Source organism: Coloeus monedula (assembly GCF_965178545.1).
Source record: "Coloeus monedula genome assembly, chromosome: 29".
Lineage (NCBI taxonomy): Eukaryota > Metazoa > Chordata > Aves > Passeriformes > Corvidae > Coloeus > Coloeus monedula.
This window is the reverse complement of record NC_138809.1, coordinates 2,534,609-2,549,180: the sequence shown is the minus strand read 5'-3', so window position 1 is coordinate 2,549,180 and position 14,572 is coordinate 2,534,609. Positions and strand designations below refer to the sequence as shown.

The 14,572-nt window shown below is 69.3% G+C and overlaps 1 protein-coding gene across 1 annotated transcript; it reads right to left on the bottom strand.

The window, feature by feature from the left end:
• Nucleotides 1–2,104: 2,104 nt before the first annotated feature.
• Nucleotides 2,105–12,900, bottom strand: RORC (RAR related orphan receptor C; the record flags this gene model as incomplete). Its single annotated transcript, XM_082298616.1, has 10 exons — nucleotides 2,105–2,108; nucleotides 2,357–2,495; nucleotides 2,587–2,694; nucleotides 3,421–3,553; nucleotides 3,619–3,740; nucleotides 5,495–5,893; nucleotides 6,399–6,540; nucleotides 7,125–7,210; nucleotides 12,221–12,370; nucleotides 12,894–12,900. The coding sequence occupies 10 exons, from the start codon at nucleotides 12,898–12,900 to the stop codon at nucleotides 2,105–2,107; spliced, it is 1,290 nt and encodes a 429-aa protein (XP_082154742.1).
• Nucleotides 12,901–14,572: the final 1,672 nt, after the last annotated feature.

The following is a 14,572-nucleotide window of genomic DNA, read 5'->3' as shown; positions in this document are numbered from 1 at the left end:
CGCGGTCCCCAAAATCGCCTTTATTCCGCTCAAACGCCCCGCGGCCACTCCGCCACTGACCCCCGGGCACCCCGTGGGGGGACCGTGGCCGTGGGACAGCCCGGGCAGCGCCCGCGGGTGACAGGGACAATGGGCACCCACAGGTGACAGGGCACCCACGGGGGACAGAGCTTCGCCGGGTGACCCGGTGGGTACCGGATTCCCGGCAGGTGCCTCGGTGGGAGCAGCCCCAGGTGTCGCCAGGTACAGGGGCGGTCCCGGTGGTCCCGGTGGTCCTGGTGATCCCGGCGGTCCCGGTGATCCCGGTGGTGCCGGTGGTCCCGGGGTCGGGCTCAGCGGGATCAGGGCTGGTCCCGGTGGTCCCGGCGGTCCCGGGGTCGGGCTCAGCAGGTTCAGGGCTGGTCCCGGTGATCCCAGTGGTCCCCAAAGGTCCCGGTGATCCCGGCGGTCCCGGGGTCGGGCTCAGCGGGATCAGGGCTGGTCCCGGTGGTCCCGGCGGTCCTGGTGGTCCCAGGGTCGGGCTCATCGGGGTCAGGGCTGGTCCCGGTGGTCCCGGTGATCCCGGAGGTGCCGGTGGTCCCGGGGTCGGGCTCAGCGGGGTCAGGGCTGGTCCCGGTGGTCCCGGTGATCCCGGCGATCCCAGGGTCGCTCTCAGCGGGTTCAGGGTTGGTCCCGGCGATCCCAGGGTCGCGCTCAGCGGGATCAGGGCTGGTCCCGGTGATCCCGGCGGTCCCGGCGATCCCGGCGGTCCCGAGGTCGCACTCAGCGGGTCCCCGCGGGGGGATCGGCGGGGTCGGGGGCGAAGAGCTCCCGGTAGAGCGGGGGGAAGGCAGCCGAGATTCCGCCGGGGTGGAGGCGGCGGAAAGCCTGGACCTGCTCCAGGTGCTGCGAGCAGAGAGCGCGGAGCCGGCCCGGGGTGGGCAGCTGGGGGGGACACGCGTGGGGACACGGCTGTCACCCACCGGGACACGCGTGGGGACAGGGCTGTCACCCACCGGGACACACGGGGGCACGGCTGTCACCCACCGGGACACGCGGGGACACGGCTGTCACCCCCGGGGACACGGCTGTCACCCCCGGGGACACGCGGGGACACGGCTGTCACCCACGGGGACACGGCTATCACCCACGGGGACACGCGGGGACACGGCTGTCACCCCCCGGGACACGCGGGGACACGGCTGTCACCCCCCAGACACGGCTGTCACCCCCCGGGACACGCGGGGACACGGCTGTCACCCCCCAGACACGACTGTCACCCACGGGGACACGCGCGGGGAGGGGGACACGCGTGGCACACCCAACCCAGCGTCACCCCCTGCCCACGGAGCCCCACCCTGTCCCCCTCAATGTCCCCACACCCCCACGCTGCCCCCCTCGCGCCCTTCCCCCTTGCTCCCGCAGCCCCACGCGTGTCCCCGCGGTGTCCCCGCGGTGTCCCCACCCTGGCCAGGAGCCCTTCGCGGCGGGTCCGGTGCAGCAGGAGCCGGAAGGCGACGTCCAAATGTCCCTGGAGCCGGGCCACCCGCGGGCGGTCCTGCAGGCACGGGCGGCCTGGGGACACGGACACGGGTGTGGGGACACGGGACGGGGACACGGGACACGGACACGGACACGGACACGGACACGGCACAGGGACAGGGACACGGGTGTGGGGACACGGGACAGGGACACGGACAGGGACACGGACACGGGTGTGGGGACAGGGACACGGACAGGGACACGGACAGGGACAGGGACACGGACACGGACAGGGACAGGGGACAGGGACACGGACACGGGTGTGGGGACAGGGACACGGACAGGGACACGGACACGGACACGGACACGGACACGGACACGGACACGGGTGTGGGGACACAGACACGGGCTGGGGACACGGACAGGGACACGGCACAGGGACACGGACAGGGACAGGGACACAGACACGGGCTGGGGACACGGACAGGGACACGGGACACGGACACGGACACGGACACGGGTGTGGGGACACGGGACACGGACAGGGACACGGACACGGGTGTGGGGACACGGACAGGGACACGGGACAGGGACACGGACACGGGCACGGGTGTGGGGACAGGGACAGGGCTGGGGACAGGAACTATCTGGGACAGAGAGCGGGACAAGCAACACGGTGGGGACACCTTGGGGACAGCAGGGGGGATACTTCGGGGACAGTGTGGGGGACACCTTGGGGACACGCCCCCCCCCCCCCCATCCCGCTTTAGGACAAACCCCGCGGATTTGGGACAAACCCTCCCTGGGGAGCCGGGCTGGGGACACGGGGTGGGACGGGGGGGGGCGGGGACGCTGAGGGGACACGGAGGGGACATGGAGGGGACCCCGAGGGGACCCCGAGGGGACACGGAGGGGTCGCTGACCGGCGTTGACGAGCACCAGGGCGCTGAGCAGCGCCAGCTCGCTCTCGGAGCAGCGCAGCGCGCTCAGGCTCTGCGCCAAGTCGAAGATGGACGCGACGAGCTCGGGGCACCCTGGGGACAGCCCCGTGTCACCGCCTGTCCCCGCGGCTGTCCCCACCCGCCCCCCCCACGCGTGTCCCCCCTCCGGTGTCGCCGGCCTCACCCAGCGAGCGGAAGAGTTCGGGCCCCGCGAGTTTGCCCTCGAAGAGGACGGAGCGGGTGGCGGCGTCGAAGGTGCGACACATCCGGACCAGGACAACCTCCATGGCACCTGTGTCACCCCCGGGGTGGTGACAGCGCTGCTGGCACCGGGGACACCGCCACCGGCCCGAGGGGATGGGCCGGGGACCCCGCCGTGGTGGCCCGGGGTGGTGTTACCTCGCCAGGGAGGATGGAGGGGACTTTGGGGGTTGTCACCTCCCCCAGGACGGTGGGATTGTCACCTCGCCAGGGAGGAGGGAGGGGACTTTGGGCGTTGTCACCTCGTCGTGGGACCTTTGCGATTGTCACCTCCCCATGGAACCACGGGGCTGTCACCTCCCCAGGGAGGAGGGAGGGGACTTTGGGCGTTGTCACCTCCCCGTGGGATCCCTGGGCCTGTCACAAGGGGACAGGGTGGCCCCAGAGCTGGCGGCAAGGAGAGGGAGTAGCCCTGGGGCAGGCGACAAGGGGACAGGGTGCCCCTGGGGTGGTGACAAGGGGATGGGGTGTCCCTGGGGTGGGGACAGGGGGACAGGGTGCCCTAGAGCTGGGGACAAGGGGCCAGGGTGTCCCTGGGGTGGTGACAAGGGGACAGGGTGTCCCTGGGGTGGTGACAGGGGGACAGGGTGTCCGTCGGTCTGGGGACAAGAGGACGGGATGGCCACAGGTCCGGGGAGAAGGCAACGAGCTGTCCCCAGGGTGGTGACAAAGGGCCGGGGTGTCCCCAGGGTGGTGACAAAGGGACAAGGTGTCCCTGGGGTGGTGACAATGACACGGGGACGCGGTGGCCGCGTACCCGCCTTGAGCAGGACGATCTGGTCGTGCTGGCTGAGCTCCAGGAAGCCGCGCAGGCGCTTGGCGAACTCCACCACGCGCTCGATGGCCTCGGTGACACGGCGGGCACAGCGCTGCCACATCTCCGCCGTGGGCTACGGGAGCGGCCGTCACCCCCTGGCACCCTTGGGGACAGCCGTGTCCCCTGCCCGGCCCTCACCTGGCTCTGGTAGGCGCAGATCTCCTCGCGGGTGAAGCTGTCCCAGCGACGGCCCTGCAGCTCCTCGGCGCGGGGGTGGCACGTGGCACGGTGGGACAGGAGGACACTCTGGGTCAGGAGCTCTGGGGACACACAGAGGTGGCACGGTGGGACAGGAGGACACTGGGGACACACAGAGGTGGCACCGTGGGACAGGAGGACACTCTGGGGACACACAGAGGTGGCACGGTGGGACACGAGGACACTGGGGACACACAGAGGTGGCACGGTGGGACAGGAGGACACTCTGGGGACACACAGAGGTGGCACGGTGGGACACGAGGACACTGGGGACACACAGAGGTGGCACGGTGGGACAGGAGGGGACAGTGGGTGAGGAGCTCCGGGGACACACAGAGGTGGCACGGTGGGACACGAGGACACTCTGGGCACAGAGGTGGCACGGTGGGACACGAGGACACTGGGGACACACAGAGGTGGCACGGTGGGACAGGAGGACACTGGGGACACACAGAGGTGGCACGGTGGGACACGAGGACACTCTGGGGACACACAGAGGTGGCACGGTGGGACAGGAGGACACTGGGGACACACAGAGGTGGCACGGTGGGACAGGAGGACACTGGGGACACACAGAGGTGGCACGGTGGGACACGAGGACACTGGGGACACACAGAGGTGGCACGGTGGGACAGGAGGACACTCTGGGGACACACAGAGGTGGCACCGTGGGACAGGAGGACACTCTGGGGACACACAGAGGTGGCACGGTGGGACACGAGGACACTCTGGGGACACACAGAGGTGGCACCGTGGGACAGGAGGACACTGTGGGTCAGGAGCTCTGGGGACACACAGAGGTGGCACGGTGGGACACGAGGACACTGGGGACACAGAGAGGTGGCACGGTGGGACAGGAGGACACTCTGGGCACAGAGGTGGCACGGTGGGACAGGAGGACACTGGGGACACACAGAGGTGGCACGGTGGGACAGGAGGGGACAGTGGGTGAGGAGCTCCGGGGACACACAGAAGTGGCACGGTGGGACAGGAGGACACTGGGGACACACAGAGGTGGCACGGTGGGACACGAGGACACTCTGGGGACACACAGAGGTGGCACGGTGGGACAGGAGGACACTGGGGACACACAGAGGTGGCACGGTGGGACAGGAGGACACTGGGGACACACAGAGGTGGCACGGTGGGACACGAGGACACTGGGGACACACAGAGGTGGCACGGTGGGACACGAGGACACTGGGGACACACAGAGGTGGCACCGTGGGACATGAGGACACTCTGGGTCAGGAGCTCTGGGGACACACAGAGGTGGCACCGTGGGACATGAGGACACTCTGGGTCAGGAGCTCTGGGGACACACAGAGGTGGCACGGTGGGACACGAGGACACTCTGGGGACACACAGAGGTGGCACGGTGGGACAGGAGGGGACACTCTGGGGACACACAGAGGTGGCACCGTGGGACAGGAGGACACTCTGGGCACAGAGGTGGCACGGTGGGACAGGAGGACACTGGGGACACACAGAGGTGGCACGGTGGGACACGAGGACACTCTGGGGACACACAGAGGTGGCACGGTGGGACACGAGGACACTGGGGACACACAGAGGTGGCACCGTGGGACACGAGGACACTCTGGGGCCACCAGCCTGGAGTATCCATGGGTGGGAGAGGCGGGTGTCACCACCCACAGGTGACAGACCAGGTGCCACCACCACGGAGCACCCACAGGTGACATCCGGAGGTGCCACCACCCAAACCTGCCAGCGCCCTGTCCCGCCGCGCCCCGGCCCCGCGGGTGACACCGCCGGCCCCTCGGGTGCCAGTCGCCCGCGGCCACCGCGCACTCACCGATCTCCAGGCCCGCCGGTGACTCCGGGACGCCGCCGGTACCGGGATGAGGGGACGGCGCTGTCGCCGCCCTGTCCCCGTCCTGTCCCCGCTTTGTCGCCTCCTCCGCGGGCCACGCCCCGCTGGGACACGCCGCGGGGACACCGGGGGACACCGGGGGACAGCGCCCGGCCGGGGAGGGCTCCGGTGGCCCCTGAGCCGCCCGTTCCCGTTCGCGCTGCTCGCGGTTTTCCCATTTTTCCCGTTGTTTTTCCCAGTTTTCCCGTGCTTCCGGCTGTTCCCGCCGCTCCGGCTCTTCCCGATTTTCCCCATTTTCCCCATTTTTCCTTCCCAGCTGTTCCAGCACCTCGGCCTGGAGCCGGTCCCGCCGCTTCTTGGACATGCGGCCGAACTTGACGGCTGCGGTGACAGAGGGGACAGCGGGGGACACGGCGCTGTCACCGAGCCGCGACACTGCCCGGCAGCGCCCGGCCCTTCCTCACGGCCACCTCGGGCTGTCCCCAGGCTGGCCACAGGTGTCCCCAGGGTGGCCACAGGTGTCCCCAGGCTGGCCATAGGTGTCCCCAGGGTGGCCACAGGTGTCGCCGGGCAGGGCACAGATGTCCCCAGGGGCACAGGGTGGTGTCCCCAGGGGCACAGGGCAGTGTCCCCACGGGTACAGCTGTCCCCAGGGGCACGGCCCGGTGTCCCCCGGCTCGGTGCCCGCTGTCCCCACGCTCGGTGCCCGCTGTCCCCATGGGTACAGCTGTCCCCAGGAGCACAGGGCAGTGTCCCCGTGGGTACAGCTGTCCCCAGGCTCGGTGCCCGCTGTCCCCCGGCTCGGTGCCCGCTGTCCCCGTGGGTACAGCTGTCCCCAGGCTCGGTGCCCGCTGTCCCCCGGCTCGGTGCCCGCTGTCGCACGCACCGTCGCGGGACATGCCGAGGCGCAGGCACTTCTGCAGGCGGCAGTGCTGGCAGCGGGTGCGGGTGGCTCGGTCGATGTCGCAGCGCTGCCCGCGGCTGCACGCCAGGCTCGGCCCGCGCCGCTCGCTGCGCCGGAAAAAGCCCTGCGGGTGCCACCGTGTCACCCGTGTGCCACCGTGTCACCCGTGTGCCACCGCCCTGGCACCCGCGGCACCTCACGGTACCCCCGAGGTCGCACCGTGTGCCCAGATCCCCGTGTCCCCCGTTTCCGCCCTTGTCCCCATGTCCTCCCAATGTCCCCCCATGTCCCCAGTGTCCCCCCTTATCCTCATGTCCCCAAATGTCCCTCCGATGTCCCCCAAACGTCCCAATGCTCTCCATGTCCCCCATGTCCTCCTGTCCCCCAATGTCCCCAGTGTCCCCCCAATGTCCCCAGTGTCCCCCTGTCCCCAATGTCCCCCCAATGTCCCCAGTGTCCCCCCACTGTCCCCCCAATGTCCCCCGTGTCCCCTTGTCCCCAATGTCCCCATGTCCCCCAATGTCCCAATGTCCCCCCAATGTCCCCCGTGTCCCCCCTGTCCCCAAGTCCCTGTGTCCCCCCAATGTCCCCCTGTCCCCCCTGTTCCCAATGTCCCCCCAATGTCCCCAATGTCCCAATGTCCCCTCAATGTCCCCCCATGTCCCCTCGTATCCCGTGTCCCCAATGTCCCCCTGTCCCCCCCGTCACCTTGCAGCCCTCGCAGGTGATGACCCCGTAGTGGATCCCGGAGGATTTGTCCCCGCAGATCTTGCAGGGAATCACCTCGATGTGGGCTGGGGGCACACGGGGACGCTGGCACGGGACACCTGGCACGGGGTCCCTGTCCCCGGGCACCCGTGGGACCCACGGGACACCTGGCACGGGGTCCCTGTCCCCGAGCACCCGTGGGACCCGCGGTGCCACCACCCGTGTCCCCTCCCGTGCTCTGCCCTGCTTCAGATGTCACCCACGGGCTCGTGGGACCGGGTGCCACCCGTGCCCTCCCGTGTCACCACACGGTCCCACGTGGCCGCTGTGCCGTGTCCCCTCCGCATTGACGTCACCGTGGGTGCACACATCCCCCCGTGGCACCGGTGCCACCTGCGTGCCACCCACGGTGTCCCCTCCGTTCCCGGTGGCCCCTTTGGTCACAGGTGTCCCCAGTGGGCTCCGGTGCCACCCTTGGCCTGGGGTGTCCCCCCGGTGTCCCCTGAGCCCCCGCAGTGCCCCCGGTGTCCCCTGGTGTCCCTTGAGCCCCCGCAGTGTCCCCGGTGCCCCCAGTGCCCCCACAGTGTCCCCAGTGCCCCCACAGTGTCCCCAGTGTCCCCAGTGCCCCCGCAGTCCCCCCGGTGCCCCCGGTGTCCCCTGTGCCCCTTGAGCCCCTGCGGTGTCCCCAAAATCCCCGGTGCCCCCGGTGCCCCGATGTCCCTGAGCCCCCACAGTGTCCCCAAAGTCCCCCCGGTGCCCCCACAGTGCCCCCAGTGCCCCCAGTGCTCCCCCAGTGTCCCCGGTGCCCCCGGTGCCCCCGGTGCCCCCGGTGCCCCCCGTCACCCTGCGCCGGCGGCTGCCGGAGCCACAAAGCCACAACTGGGACACGGCCCCGCGGCAGGAAACGCGCGGGGCCCGGCCCCAGTACGGCCCCAGTACAGCCCCAGTGCGGCACTGGGAGCTCCCAGTATGGCCCCAGTACAGCCCCAGTGCGGCACTGGCAGCTCCCAGTACAGCCTCAGTATGGCCCCATACAGTGCAGCACCGGGAGTTCCCAGTATGGCCCCAGTACAGCCCCAGTGCGGCACCGGCAGCTCCCAGTATGGCCCCAGTACAGCCCCAGTATGGCCCCATACAGTGCAGCACCGGGAGCTCCCAGTACGGCCCCAGTATGGCCCCAGTACAGCCCCAGTGCGGCACCGGGAGTTCCCAGTATGGCCCCAGTACGGCCCCAGTACGGCCCCAGTACGGCCCCAGTGTGGCACCAGCAGCTGCCAGTATGGCCCCAGTACAGCCCCAGTACGGCACTGGGAGCTGCCAGTATGGCCCCAGTACAGCCCCAGTGCGGCACTGGGAGCTCCCAGTATGGCCCCAGTACAGCCCCGGTATGGCCCCAGTACAGCCCCAGTATGGCCCCATACAGTGCAGCACCAGGAGCTCCCAGTACGGCCCCAGTATGGCCCCAGTACGGCCCCAGTGCAGCACCGGCAGCTCCCAGTATGGCCCCAGTACAGCCCCAGTGCAGCACCGGCAGCTCCCAGTATGGCCCCAGTACAGCCCCAGTATGGCCCCAGTACGGCCCCAGTACGGCCCCAGTGCAGCACCGGCAGCTCCCAGTACAGCCTGGCACGGCCCCAGTACGGTACTGGTGAGATCCCAGTCCAGGACTGGTGTGGTGCTGGTACGGCCCTGGCACGGCCCTGGCACAGTGGGCAAGGCCCTTGCACACCCATTAGTGCTCGTGCACGCCCTTGCACACTCAGGGATGCTCCCGCACACCCTTGCACACCCATTAGTGCTCGTGCACGCCCTTGCACACTCAGGGATGCTCCTGTGGACCCTTGCACACTCAGGGATGCTCCCGCACGCCCTTGCACACTCAGAGATGCTCCCGCACGCCCTTGCACACTCAGGGATGCTCGTGCACGCCCTTGCACACTCAGGGATGCTCCCGCACGCCCTTGCACACTCAGGGATGCTCCTGCACACCCTTGCACACTCAGAGATGCTCCCGCACACCCTTGCACACTCAGGGTGCTCCCGCACGCCCTTGCACACCCATTAGTGCTCGTGCACGCCCTTGCACACTCAGGGATGCTCCTGTGGACCCTTGCACACTCAGGGATGCTCCTGTGGACCCTTGCACACCCAGGGATGCTCCCGCACGCCCTTGCACACTCAGGGATGCTCCCGCACACCCTTGCACACTCAGGGATGCTCGTGCACGCCCTTGCACACCCAGGGATGCTCCCGCACGCCCTTGCACACTCAGGGATGCTCGTGCACGCCCTTGCACACCCATTAGTGCTCGTGCACGCCCTTGCACACTCAGGGATGCTCCTGTGGACCCTTGCACACTCAGGGATGCTCGTGCACGCCCTTGCACACTCAGGGTTGCTCCCGCACGCCCTCGCACGCTCATTAGTGGTCATGCACACCCTTGCACACTCAGGGATGCTCCTGTGGACCCTTGCACACTCAGGGATGCTCCCGCACGCCCTTGCACACTCAGGGTTGCTCCCGCACACCCTCGCACGCTCCTGTACCCCCCCACACCCCCGGGTCTGCTCTCACCCACTCGTGACCCCCCCACAGCGGCTCCTTCGCCTGGGGTGTGACCCCCCCCACACGTGTGACACCCCCGGACACGTGTGACACCCCACACGTGTGACACCCCACGCGTGTGACACCCCCGGACACGTGTGACACCCCCCCCCCACACGTGACCCCCCCCACACGTGTGACCCCCCCCCACACGTGACACCCCCCCCACGTGTTCCAGCCCCCCCCCGCCCCCCTTTTCCTCCCGCCCCAGTTTTTTGGGGCCGCCGCCGCCGCCCGCGCATCCGGCCCGGGCTGGGGGTTGGGGGGGGGTGGGGAGGGGAGCACCGGGACCCCCGGGGGGGCTGAGTCAGCCCCGAGCCCCGAATTACTCAGCCCGTGCCGGGAAAAGCCGCGCGGGGCCGCTCCTGCCGGGAAGCGGCGGGCGGGGGACACCGGGGACACCGGGGGCACCCGCGGGGACCGGGGGAACTTGGGGAACTGGGGGCACCGGGGGCACCGGGGGCACCGGGAGAATTGGGGGGACTGGGGGGACCGGGAGAATTGGGGCACCGGGGGTACCCACAGCACCGGGGGCACCGGGGAATTGGGGGAGCGGGGAATGGGGCATACTGGGAGTACTGGGAGAACTGGGGACATCCACAGCACCGGGGACACCGGGATAGAGCCGGGAACGGGGGCCGGGACAGAGCCGGGACAGAGCCGGGACAGAGCCGGGACAGAGCCGGGACAGAGCCGGGACAGAGCCGGGATAGAGCCGGGACAGAGCCGGGATAGAGCCGGGACAGAGTCGGGACAGAGCCGGGATAGAGCCGGGACAGAGCCGGGATAGAGCCGGGATAGAGCCGGGATAGAGCCGGGACAGAGCCGGGATAGAGCCGGGATAGAGCCGGGACAGAGCCGGGATAGAGCCGGGATAGAGCCGGGACAGAGCCGGGACAGAGCCGGGATAGAGCCGGGACAGAGCCGGGATAGAGCCGGGACAGAGCCGGGATAGAGCCGGGATAGAGCCGGGATAGAGCCGGGACAGAGCCGGGACAGAGCCGGGATAGAGCCGGGACAGAGCCGGGATAGAGCCGGGACAGAGCCGGGACAGAGCCGGGATAGAGCCGGGACAGAGCCGGGATAGAGCCGGGATAGAGCCGGGACAGAGCCGGGACAGAGCCGGGATAGAGCCGGGATAGAGCCGGGACAGAGCCGGGACAGAGCCGGGACAGAGCCGGGATAGAGCCGGGATAGAGCCGGGACAGAGCCGGGATAGAGCCGGGATAGAGCCGGGACAGAGCCGGGACAGAGCCGGGATAGAGCCGGGACAGAGCCGGGACAGAGCCGGGATAGAGCCGGGACGGAGCCGGGACAGAGCCGGGACAGAGCCGGGACAGAGCCGGGATAGAGCCGGGACAGAGCCGGGACAGAGCCGGGACAGAGCCGGGACAGAGCCGGGATAGAGCCGGGATAGAGCCGGGACAGAGCCGGGACAGAGCCGGGATAGAGCCGGGATAGAGCCGGGACAGAGCCGGGACAGAGCCGGGATAGAGCCGGGACAGAGCCGGGACGGAGCCGGGACGGAGCCGGGATAGAGCCGGGACAGAGCCGGGATAGAGCCGGGACAGAGCCGGGATAGAGCCGGGACAGAGCCGGGACAGAGCCGGGATAGAGCCGGGATAGAGCCGGGACAGAGCCGGGATAGAGCCGGGATAGAGCCGGGACAGAGCCGGGATAGAGCCGGGATAGAGCCGGGACAGAGCCGGGACAGAGCCGGGATAGAGCCGGGACAGAGCCGGGATAGAGCCGGGATAGAGCCGGGATAGAGCCGGGATAGAGCCGGGACAGAGCCGGGATAGAGCCGGGACAGAGCCGGGACAGAGCCGGGATAGAGCCGGGACAGAGCCGGGACAGAGCCGGGACAGAGCCGGGACAGAGTCGGGATAGAGCCGGGATAGAGCCGGGACAGAGCCGGGACAGAGCCGGGACAGAGCCGGGACAGAGCCGGGATAGAGCCGGGATAGAGCCGGGACGGAGCCGGGATAGAGCCGGGACAGAGCCGGGACAGAGCCGGGACAGAGCCGGGACAGAGCCGGGATAGAGCCGGGATAGAGCCGGGATAGAGCCGGGACAGAGCCGGGACAGAGCCGGGACAGAGCCGGGACAGAGCCGGGATAGAGCCGGGACGGAGCCGGGATAGAGCCGGGACAGAGCCGGGACAGAGCCGGGACAGAGCCGGGACAGAGCCGGGATAGAGCCGGGATAGAGCCGGGACGGAGCCGGGACAGAGCCGGGACAGAGCCGGGATAGAGCCGGGATAGAGCCGGGACAGAGCCGGGATAGAGCCGGGACAGAGCCGGGACAGAGCCGGGACAGAGCCGGGACAGAGCCGGGATAGAGCCGGGACACGCCGGACCTGGGCGTACTGGGGGTACTGGGAGCACTGGGAGCTGCCGGTAATGCGGGCACCCGCCGGGACTCACCGGAGCTGGAGGTACTGGGGATACTGGGAGGTACTGGGGATACTGGGAGGCGCTGGTGACACCCACCGGGACTCGCCAGCCCCTCCCGGGACCCAGCAAGCGCCAGCGGGAGCCCGAAATGCACCAGTGCCACCAGTAACGCACTGGGAACGAACTGGGGCGCACTGGGACACGCCAGTAACGCACTGGGACACACCGACCCACACCAGTAATGCACTGGGACACACCGGGACACACCAGTAACGCACTGGGACACACCAGTAACGCACTGGGACACACCGGTAACGCACTGGGACACACCGACCCACACCAGTAATGCACTGGGACACACCGGGACACGCCAGTAACGCACTGGGACACACTGACCCACACCAGTAACGCACTGGGACACACTGACCCACACCAGTAATGCACAGGGACACACTGGGACACACCAGTAACGCACTGGAACACACCAGTAACGCACTGGAACACACCAGTAACGCACTGGGACACACCGGGACACACCGACCCACACCAGTAACGCACTGGGACACACTGGGACACACCAGTAAGGCACTGGGACACACCGACCCACACCAGTAACGCACTGGGACACACCGGGACACACCAGTAACACACTGGAACACACCAGTAACGCACTGGGACACACCAGTAACGCACTGGGACACACTGGGACACACCGACCCACATCAGTAACGCACTGGGACGCACCAGTATCCCCCAGTACCACCAGTACCCGCCATCCTCACCTCACCAGCACCCACCGGGACCCTCCATTTCCATCCCACCAGTACCACCAGTACCACCAGTACCCGGCCAAACCCGCCCCGACCCCGAGGGGTCCCCAGCACCCAAGGGTGCCCCCACCGCGGGGAGGGGGGGGAGGGGTGGCGCGGGGCCACCGCCGGTGTCACCCCTCCCCCCCCCAGGTGTCACCCCCTCCCCTCCCCCCCCCCACATCAAAGGCCGGAGCCGCCGCAGGTGCTCCCGGGGGGGGGGGGAGGGGACCCGGGTGGGACCCGGGACAGGCCCGGGACGTCCCCGGCCCGCGCGTGCAACACCCGCGGAGCCCGCGCCTTGCACACCCAGCCCCCCCTTGCACACCCAGCCCGTCCTTGCACACCCAGCCCCTCCTTGCACACCCAGCCAGCCCGTCCTTGCACACCCAGCCCCTCCTTGCACACCCAGCCCTGTCCTTGCACACTCACCCAGCCCGTCCTTGCACACCCAGCCCTGTCCTTGCACACCCACCCAGCCCCTCCTTGCACACCCAGCCAGCCCGTCCTTGCACACCCAGCCCCTCCTTGCACACCCAGCCCGCGCCTTGCACACCCACCCAGCCCCTTGCACACTCACCCAGCCCGTCCTTGCACACCCACCCAGCCCCTTGCACACTCACCCAGCCCGTCCTTGCACACCCAGCCCCTCCTTGCACACCCAGCCCTGTCCTTGCACACCCACCCAGCCCCGTCCTTGCACACCCAGCCCCTCCTTGCACACCCAGCCCGTCCTTGCACACCCAGCCCGTCCTTGCACACCCAGCCCCTCCTTGCACACTCACCCAGCCCGTCCTTGCACACCCAGCCCGCGCCTTGCACACCCAGCCCGCGCCTTGCACACCCAGCCAGCCCCTCCTTGCACACCCAGCCCCTCCTTGCACACTCACCCAGCCCGTCCTTGCACACCCACCCAGCCCCGTCCTTGCACACCCACCCACCCCTCTCCTTGCACCCCCACCCCAGCAGCCCCTTGCACACCCACCCCTCTCCTTGCACACCCACCCTCACCCTCCCCTTGCACACCCACCGCACCCCTTGCACACCCAGCCCCACCATCCCCTCCCCTCACCTCACCAGTACCCACCAGTGCTCCCCAGTATCCACCAGCACCCACTGGGACCCCTCCCCTTGCACCCCCCCAACCCCCCCCCGCACCTCTCATGGCTCCGGGTCCCTCCAACCCCAGCCCGGGCGGGGCCCTTTAAGGGCGCGGGGGGCCCCCCCCTGCCCCTCCCCCACCCCGCCCCTCCCCCCCCTCGCCCCTCCCCCCCCAGCATCCTGCCCCCCCCCCCCCCCCCAAACCACTGGAAAGTTCCGAATTTCCCCGCAGGGAAACTGAGGCACGAAGGGGGGGGAGGGGGGGGGTGACCCCAAATCCTCCCGGACTTCCCCCCCCCACCCCAAAAAAAAGGGGAGGGGGTGGGGGAGGGGAACCCCCCCCGGGACCCCCCGAAAGGGGAGGAAATGGGGGAGGGGCTGAAGGGTCCCGAAATTTGGGGGGGGTGGGGGAAGGGAAGCCGCGGTTGGGGAAATTTTGGGGGGCGGGGACCCCCCCGAACCCAAATGGGGCCAATTTTGGGGGGCGGGGACCCCCCCGAACCCAAATGGGGCCAATTTTGGGGGGCGGAGAATCCCC